Here is a 9,614-nt window from a genome sequence, read left to right as displayed (position 1 = left end):
AAGTGAAAAATCTCGGGCTTAACCATCCTTGCAATTTTTTTTTGCCCGAGCGAAGGTCGGGCTTAACTGCAAGGAGGTTAAGATAAGTTGAACTACTTTTGGTGTTTTGTTGTTTTGTTGTTACTAGGCCTCAGGGAGATGCTGGTTCTTTCATCAGGGAAGAAACCAGTAGTTTTAAGCCCGGTCACTATTCCTAGGGCAATTCAGGGCTACTAGGGCCTAGGTTCCAGTCATACTGTCAGGAGTCAGGGCTAGGTTAGGGTGTCCGTAGGGGGTGACCATTTCCTTCTACCTAGCCTTTGAAGGCCTAGTCCCTTGTATTTATCCTTCTGTTTTCCTCCCCCCCATTATTTGTGACACCTGCTCCCCCCACAACAACCTTCTCTGCCCAAGACATAGCCACCTACTTTAGAGATAAAATTGATAAAATCAGATATGATGTCTCTACTCACTGAGCCACTCCAACCATACCCACCCCGTCCACCTTTAAATCACTTGCCTCCCTCAGCCCTGTTACTGTGGATGAAGTCTCTTCTCTCATCATCTCCATCTACTACATGTCCGCTAGACCCAATTCCCTCTGATCTACTCTGTGCCCATTCCTCCTCCCTGGCCCCCACCCTAACCAAAACTATTCAACCTCTCCCTTTCTACTGGTATATTCTTTTCTGCTTTCAAACACGCCATAACTCTCCCTGTTCTGAAGAAACCCTCACTGGACCCTTCCCTACCCTCTAACTACCGTGCTATCTCCCTTCTCCCATATGTCTCCAAACTTCTTGAATGCCTTGTGTACAAAAGTCTCAAGGCACCTTTTCCCTCCTCCTTCTGCTTGATCTTTCCTCCACTTTTGACACTGTTGATCACCCTCTTTTAATACAAATCATGCACTCCATTGGTATCAGTGACACTGCTCTTTCTTGGTTTGCTTCCTATCTGTCTGACAGCTCCTTTCAAGTTTCTTTCAATGGTAACTCCTCTACTCACTCTCCTACCTGTTGGTGTTCCCCAAGGGTCAGTCCTTGGACCAGATCTCTTTTCTCTGTACACTTCCTATCTAGGTAGTCTCATATCCTCCTTTGGCTTACAGTACCATCTGTATGCTGATGACACTCAAATCTATCTGTCCACCCCTGACTTGTCTCCTTCAGTCCTGGATAAGTTTTCATGCTGCCTGTCAGCCATATCATCATGGATGTCTGAACGATTTCTGAAACTCAACCTGAATAAAACAGAAATCGTCATCCCCCTTAATTCCAAATCTCCCCTTGATATATTTCTTACTGTTAATAACACTGTTATTTGTCCCTCACCTCAGGCACATTGTCTTGGCATCACCTTTGACTCTGCCCTCTTATTTACCCCCTATATTCTGAACATTTTCAAGTCCTGCCAATTTCATCTACGCAACATCTTCAAAATCCGCCCCTACCTGTCCCCAGAGACCACTAAACTCCTTGTACACGCTTTTATAATCTCTCGTCTGGACCACTGTAACCTCCTCCTCTTTGGTATTCCACTAACCCGACTCACGCCTCTAAAAATCTATTATGAATGCTACCGCCAAACTCATCCATCCTTCCCACCGCTCCTCTTCAGCTGCATCTCTTTGCAGTTCTCTACACTGGCTTCCATTTAACCTTAGAATCAAATTCAAGCTCCTGTGCTATGCCTTCAAATCCCTCCACAGTTCTTGACCCACTTACATTTCTTACCTGGTAAAAAAAATACTCCCCCAGCTGTTCTCTCCGCTCCTCTGATAACCTACAACTGACTTCCTCACTCACAACCTCATCACACGCATGGCTACAAGACTTTTTAGAGCTGCCCCAATTCTCTGGCTTGCTCCTACTTTCTGCTCATTTAAAAGAGCACTTAAAACCGATTTTTTTTTTTCAAACTTGCCTACCTGTCTTCTTCATCCCACCACTACATATCTCCCATCCTATTGTGTGTTAATTCCCCCACCTACTAAATTATAAGCTTTTCAGGGCAGGGTCCTCTCCTCCAGTGTCACTGTCTGTATTCCTTTGTCATTTGAAACCCCTATTTAATGTACAGTGCTGTGTAATATGTTGGCGCTATAAAAATCTTGGTATCAAGGTTATGGATATCTCTCGTGCTTTAGGGTTGCTTTTCAGCTAGAAACTGGAGCGTTTAGTCTAGGTAGACAAAATGTTTAAGATGGAGAGGAATTTCACCTTTCAACACAATAATGACACCAAGCATACATCCAAATCAACAAAAAAATGGCTTCAGGAATGGTCCAGACCTAAATCCAATAGAAAATCTGTGGAGTGGCTTGAAGAGGACTATGCACAAGAGATGGCCTTACATTTTAACGGATTTGGAGCGATTTTGCAAGTAAAAGTGGCCAAATATTGCCAAGTCAGGATGTGCCATGCTCTCCCCCTCAAAGTATTTAATACCTAAATAACTGCAGCTTGACCATATGTTCATTTTGTAATATGCATTTTTTTTTCTATAGACGCATGCAGTTGCAAAGTCCCACTGCTGATTTTTTTTTCTAGAGTATCAATAACAAAAACACCTTCTCCAATGCTCCTGTGGTCTTCATTGCAGGTACAATAGTCCTGTATTGTAAGTAAAGATGCTGTGAGTCCACAACCCACAGCATCAGATTATAGATAATGTGCTGTCTGCCTAGGTAGTGAGGAATAATGTAGGAAAAAGCACCTTAGCAATGTGATGTTTTCACAGATTTTAGTTTTATCTTTGTGAATGGTTCTTAGCAGTGTTTTAAACACTGGTTCTAATTTTTTTTTCTTTCCTTGTAGAAATATTACCCACCGGATTTTGATCCTTCTAAAATTCCCAAGTTGAAGCTTCCTAAGGATCGTCAGTATGTGGTGCGTTTGATGGCTCCATTCAACATGAGGTAAACCTTTTCATGAGAGAATTTTTTTCTATTTATTATTGGTAATGTGAAGTTAGGGGGATCATCTCATCGCAAGACATTGTAGTGCTTCAGAAAAGTTTGTTATTTAGACTTGGACACAAAATAATTAGCTTACAGTCAGCATAACAAAACAGGGCTTAGTCCAGCAGAACAAAATTAGCTTGCTTTAAAAATTAGTCCCACAGATAAGATATGACACAGTCCCACCACCACAAGAGCCTATGCCAAGCCGATGCCTGGTACTCGCAACTAGTCAAGGTCTTTGGTGTATGTAGTTTGTCCTCCAGAAACAGAGAGCTGTCTCATGGTGCTGCCTCCAGGCTCACAGACTGAGACTACCACACATACTTTCTTTAAGCCCCAGACATACTTGTCTGGCCAGTCTAAAATCCTCGTCTGTACTGCAGTGGGATAGTAAGGCCCACCCAGATCGTTCCCTCCTATCCCAGAGTTCGGGCCTTGTAATAATTTTAAAAAGATGGCAGTAGCAGGTTGCCAAACCAAACTTCCCAAACTCCTTCTGCAGTAATGGTCCACGACCTAAAAACTGCGGAAATATATTCACCATCCCGGACCTACCCCTAGCCTCCTGTTCAGTAAGAACATCCAATTATTTTTTGTTAAACAATTCCTGCACATGCAGATCTAGGAAACATTCCAGGAAAGCCCCTGATGATGCATGCTCAATCGCAGGCATGCACAGAAAGAGCAGCCTCCTGGAATACGTGACGCAAGTGGAGGGATACAAAAATATTAAAACCCACAAAAGAAGTGGGGAAATTAAAAGGTATTTTTTTATAATATTATATAAAAGGGTTAGCAGTCCTTTTGTATAATATTTAAATTTGGTTATAGGTCTGTTTTAAGAGCATTTCTGCCCCATCTTCAAACACTTGCAGGGCTTGGTTAGGGCAGGACTGCTGGTGCCTCATCCTCATCACAACGCATCATGTTGCTAGCAGATGGGGACAGGACTGCCAGTGTCCCATCCTCATTACGGCCCAGCACGGTGCTGGCAGATTGGGCTACTTAAAAAAATGTTTTGATAGATTGTCAAAAGAATTCTTAAAATAACTAAAGGATTTGACTTCACTGATTACATTACATTTTTGATGTAATGTCACAATTACTACTGCTCTTCACCTTTACTTTTGCAGAACCCTTGATCCCTCCAGAGCTTTTCTGGACTGAGTCCCACACTGTCCTGTAATCTTCCTTCATCCCTGTGCAATGGAAGTGCTGATTCCGGCATCCTCTTTCTTCTTCCGGATTCTGCTTATGTCACCCAAATGCACTGGGCAGGCAGAAGATTGGGTGACGTAGCCTTCTGTAATTGTAATAAAAAGTGCCCATTGATCGAGGAAGGAGCAGCCAGAAGCCTCTTGGGATGCATGATGTGAATATCCCAGGAAACTGTGCGTTCCTATTCTGTCTTTAGGAGGGCTTTTCTCTCGTTTTTGTTTTTGTTTTATCCCCCCCCCCCCCCCCCCCCCCCTTCAGAAAAAAAAAATGTGCTGCTTTGTTATAGCTATAACAAAGCTATAACATTTGCTACTATTTCCAGAGCCAGGGTAACTCTTATGTGTGGTAGGAGTGGAACCCAGACGCGGATTGTAGGAGTCTGTTGTCTGAACACACATGTGACAGAACGGAAAGTAGATCCCCGCTGCTGATAGGTGGCTGCAAATATATAATGACCAATGGGTTGACTAAAATGCTCTGGGAAGAGGAACAGATAAGTATTTTCCCATTTCTGTATCATCAGTTTGCAGCACCTATGCTTGTTTCTTTAGAAAACATTGAAGACGAAAGGTTTTTAAAATGTTATTTCTGTTTGATTAAGTATACAGGCTCGAGTCTCAGTTTAAAGTGGAAAGTAATGTAAAAGTTGATTGAGTCATACAGTAATGTTTCTGAAAATGAATTATTAGTATATTTATATTTTTTTGATACGTAAAATTTTACATCACAATTAAAATTCAATGATTTATAAAAAGTGTTGTATCTGGGAATTTCTGAGATGAAATTATATTGTTCTTTACTTCTTTTACAGATGTAAAACTTGTGGAGAGTATATCTATAAAGGAAAGAAGTTCAATGCCAGGAAAGAAACTGTGCAGAATGAGCAGTATTTGGGACTCCCAATTTTTCGCTTTTATATCAAGTGTACACGATGCTTAGCTGAAATCACCTTTAAGGTTTGAAAAAATTGTATTTATTGTTTTATTTTTTCACATTTATTTATTTTTTACTACACTTTTATATAAAATGCATATGTACTGTATTAGTTTTTTTTATTTTTTTTTTATTTTTGAATAAATATTAGAATTATAAAAAATATAGTTGGTGATGAATGAAAGGGAGGCCTAATAGGGGAGTGTAAGAAACATTGCGTTCTGCCTTTCAGTATTTATTACTGCATCTTGGGGTGTTGGTTATTTGTTTTTATTTTATTTTTTCTGTCAACAACTTTTACTGGCTTTGTGAGTGCATAGTGTATCTATTGCTAAAACTTTTGTATTGATATAATTTATTAGTTGGAAGGGGTAAACTCTTTAACCACCTGGGCGTTTCACTGATGTCTAGATTTCAGTACCAAAAGCGGTACACTGTTTTTCATGAAATTTTTTTTTTAAATTGTAGACCTGTAACTTTCAAAAATATGTCTGAACAAGGGTCTAGTAGATATCATGAATATAAAAAAAGTTTAAAAAACACAATCATGTAAAAAAATTTAAAAAAAAATTTACTTTTAATAAAATTAAATAAAAAACACAAAAATCAGCTTAAACAAGAATACATAAATAAATAAAAAATACTGAAAATGCAATAATTCGGTATACTGTATAGTAATATTTTTCTAAAACACCTCCCTAGTGTCCAACAGTCCAACGTCACATACCTATAGACAAAACCACATAAATATATTTTGTATTATTTTGTATTATTTTGTATTGGATGGATACAGGACTTTGTATTGAATCCAATAGAAAATATTTGAAATTCCCACTACGACCCCGTCGACGGAGCCATGCACTGACATCAGGAATCGCCGACGGACGGGTACGCGAACGCCGGGTGTTCTAATTCTTTCCGAACTTCCGTACTTCCATGCAAAAAGTGTTAAATTTTTTGCATGGAAATTTATTTTGGATTGTAGGCTATATTTCACCAAATTACTCAATAATTACTTATAATTTACCGAATTACTGCATAACTCACCGAAATATGTCCAAAATGTTATAAATTTAAAAATAAAAAATTTTTTAAAACAAAAAAATCTTTAAAAAAAAAAAATTGTGTATAATGTAATGTACTGTATAGATATTTATATTATATATATATATATATATTATATAAAGATTTCTTTGTATTGGACTCAATACAGCTTTTTTGTATTGAGTTCAATACAAAGTGATTTGAATTTCCCGACCCCCCTCCCGCCCGCACCGACGCATGCGGCGACGTCACCAGGAAACCCTGGAGATCGTCACTGCACACGCCGAGAGAAGACAGAGGAGGACAGACGTTGTCCGGAGGAGCTGCGGGGACAGGGTAAGTATTTTTTTTCAGTTGTAATCCGATTGTCATACAATGTTGTATGACAACCGGATTGCAATGTCACGCTTGTTTATATTTTTAGCTACCCCGAACCAAGGTCGGGGTAAACGATAGTACCAAGTTTACTTACCCCGAACCAAGGTCGGGCTAACCGCCCAGGTGGTTAATATTTCCTTTAGATTGTAACTGTACTTTTAGGGAGCATATGCTTCACTTTTTATTCCTTGCTTTCTATAAACTGTACGCTGATACGGTCATTTTGTTTTTGGTTTCTTTTCATCTATGTGACAGAGTATATTAAACTTAAAAACCTACTTTTTGTTGTTACCAGAAAAACAGAAGGATATAGTTAAGGAGCAATAACAATGTTTCACATGATAGTTTTAGTATAAAATAAATTGCATATGAATTCACTGTTTACATAGTGTAAACATATAGTGAGCAGCATGGTGGCTCAGAGGTAGCACTCTTGCCTTTGCAGTGCTAGGTCCCAGGTTCGAATCTCGGCCAGGACACTATCTGCATGGAGTTTGCAGGTTCTCCCCATGTCTGCGTGGGTTTCCTCCGGGTTTCCACTTGTACTGATGGGAAAATATCCCTGCTTAGCAGCTGCTTACAAGGACACTACCACATGTGCTAAAATTGTAATTACACTGAAAAATATAAGCATACTTTTGTTTGAGATGGCACACAAAATTAAGAATAACTCCTCTGCACTGACAGGTTATAAAAATCAATCTGTAATAGTAATAAAGTTCCCAGATGCATCCACAAAAATAAAAAATAAAAGGATATACGCATTCCTGATCTTCATAAGCAGCAAAACAATGTACTGCAATGTCTTATTTTTACTCTCACACATTTCAGAATAACCCCATCGCAGAAACTTTCAAATTCTTTTTTCAGCTACATAGACCCAGGCAACAGTTTTGGTGTCACACTACCTTTCCCAAGTGTATTCCTTTATAAATTTTCTCTCAGAAGTTTGTTCAGAAGGTGACTAATATTTAAACAACCCTATTGTGAATATTAGCAATAGTGAGACATAAAAAATGTGTGTCACTGGAATGCAAATTATCTGTTAACCTTGAGAGTTGTACATGGAATATTAAAATAGATTCAAGAAAGCAGTGTTGGAAAAATCGTGGAAAGGCTGGCTTATATATAATTTACCTAGGGAAGAGCAGGGAGGCCATCGTTTTAAGAAAGAGAAAATGTGTTAAAAAACCAAATAGAATCTTCTGGGAGATATTGATATTTATATATAAGTAAATAAAAAATATATGTAAACATTCTAATACATCCCAATACTTTAGGTATTTAGTTAACACTGATAAAATGTAAATATTAAATACAGATCTTTATTGAGGGGCACTGTCCAGGATGGTGGCATGGTAAACATACACTGAGACTGCTTCGCATCCAACAACCTTATAGCTATTATTAGGTATTTACATATTTCCCGAATTCAGCAAGTACAAAAGTCTTTGCTTCCCAAGACAGCTTGACGATGATTGGAAAATCGGCTAGCAGGCCCCAACGATCACGCCAACAGCAGAAAGCTCCTACTATCGCAGGAGCAGCTCATCATCACTCCACAAGCAGAGCCACCTTTTGTATGCCAACCTAAATAGCCCTGTCTGACAGGGTAAAACTTTACAGGCTGATAGCAAGCTGGCTGCAAGAACATGTCACATCCTTGGACCTCAGGAGGATTTCACAGGCTCCATCTCTCCTTCTCATCTGTAAGATCCACAGACCTAACCTGCAGCATCTTGTAGACTGCCATTCTGATTAAACAGGCTCTCCTCAATTGTAAGGCCTCTCCTCCTTCCTACTCCGGCGACCTTATCTTGAGAATTAAATTTGCAAAGGGAATTCGACAAAGCTGCCACAAAATTGTCTCTTTACTTAAAACAAGATCTTCAAGGGATCAGACCAAGACATGGCTGCATCGAGCATAAATTAGATGAAACTATCTTCGCGGGCTCCCAAAATACCACACACATCACATCCCTAGAAGACAGGGTGGAAGAGCTTCAACCTAAGCTGGACAGCCTAGAAAATCACTCTAGGTGCTATAAGTTTTACAGGGTTTTAGGCTTACCTGAGACCGTTGGGGATCTGAAAAAAGTGGTGGGCTCCTTTTATGCAGTCTTTACTTCCAGACAGTGATCATTTACAGCTAGAGATTGATTAGGTCCACATGGCCCTAGTTGCATCTAGATTTGATGGCTTGCTGAGAGACATGATAGTGAAGCCACACTTCTGTACAGCTAAAGAAGCAATTATGGCAGTATCATGGCACAAGCAAGAGCAGGCAATTGAAGGGCATCTGGTGCAGTTGTTTGTGAGCCCTACTACCTTTTACAATTTAGAAAAGTCATTCAAACAATTGGTACAATCAGATTAGATATCACCAAACAACTCATTTCTTTCCTACATTCTCAGTAGAGATAGGAGCTGTAGGAAGATATGTTAACCTTCCGAGAATGCATAGTTCTCCCCAGAGGTTTTTAGCCGGTTGCTCCGCCCGGCTGATTTGAATACCCCGCCCAGCTCTCGGCAGCTCTCATCCTCGGATGCACAGATCTCAGGCTGCTGTGTGTCATCCGTTCAGAGGATTGCTGCTGCTGGAGAGGTGAGCACGCAGCTCAGCCTACATGTGAAAGAGACACAGGCAGCCCCACCCCCATCTCATAGCACAGAGCTCGGATTACTGTTTAAAAAAAATGAAATGTATCCAGTGTGTATAAAGTGTGCATGTCATTCTGCATCCTCACAGCTATGTATACAAATCTCCATATCTCCTAAACTGTATGTCACAATGACCTGTAATCTTCGGGGTGTACAGGGGACCCTCATAGATACTAGGTACTACAATTGCAGCCCCCCAGGTTCAAAGAATTTCAAGATATGGGGGTCACAAATGGGTTGTGAAGTTTGGGGTTGCTGTTTCAGGGGAAAGTACAACTAGAAGTCCTAAATTGAAAGTGGGGACCCCAAGTGCAAATTGGGGACCCCAGAGCCACAAACATAGCAAGGAACATTGGGGAGGGGCCCCTTAATATATACCTACCTGTCACAAATCTATACCTATGTAACTACTGTCTGCTTCTCTTCTTTGTACACC

General features: G+C 40.0%; 1 protein-coding gene across 4 annotated transcripts in view; it reads left to right on the top strand.

The window, feature by feature from the left end:
• Positions 1–9,614, top strand: part of YJU2 (YJU2 splicing factor homolog) — a 75,519-nt gene that overhangs the window by 27,456 nt on the left and 38,449 nt on the right. For all 4 annotated transcript variants that reach the window (XM_072404915.1, XM_072404911.1, XM_072404912.1 and 1 more), the window contains exons 2-3: positions 2,799–2,899; positions 4,974–5,118. In XM_072404915.1, coding sequence (XP_072261016.1) covers positions 2,799–2,899; positions 4,974–5,118 — 246 coding nt within the window. The remainder of the gene's footprint in view (positions 1–2,798; positions 2,900–4,973; positions 5,119–9,614) is intronic.

The sequence above is a fragment of the Pyxicephalus adspersus genome, chromosome 3, assembly GCF_032062135.1.
Source record: "Pyxicephalus adspersus chromosome 3, UCB_Pads_2.0, whole genome shotgun sequence".
Classification (NCBI taxonomy): domain Eukaryota; kingdom Metazoa; phylum Chordata; class Amphibia; order Anura; family Pyxicephalidae; genus Pyxicephalus; species Pyxicephalus adspersus.
Note: the sequence above shows the minus strand (reverse complement) of the source record. Positions and strands in the feature narration are given on the sequence as shown.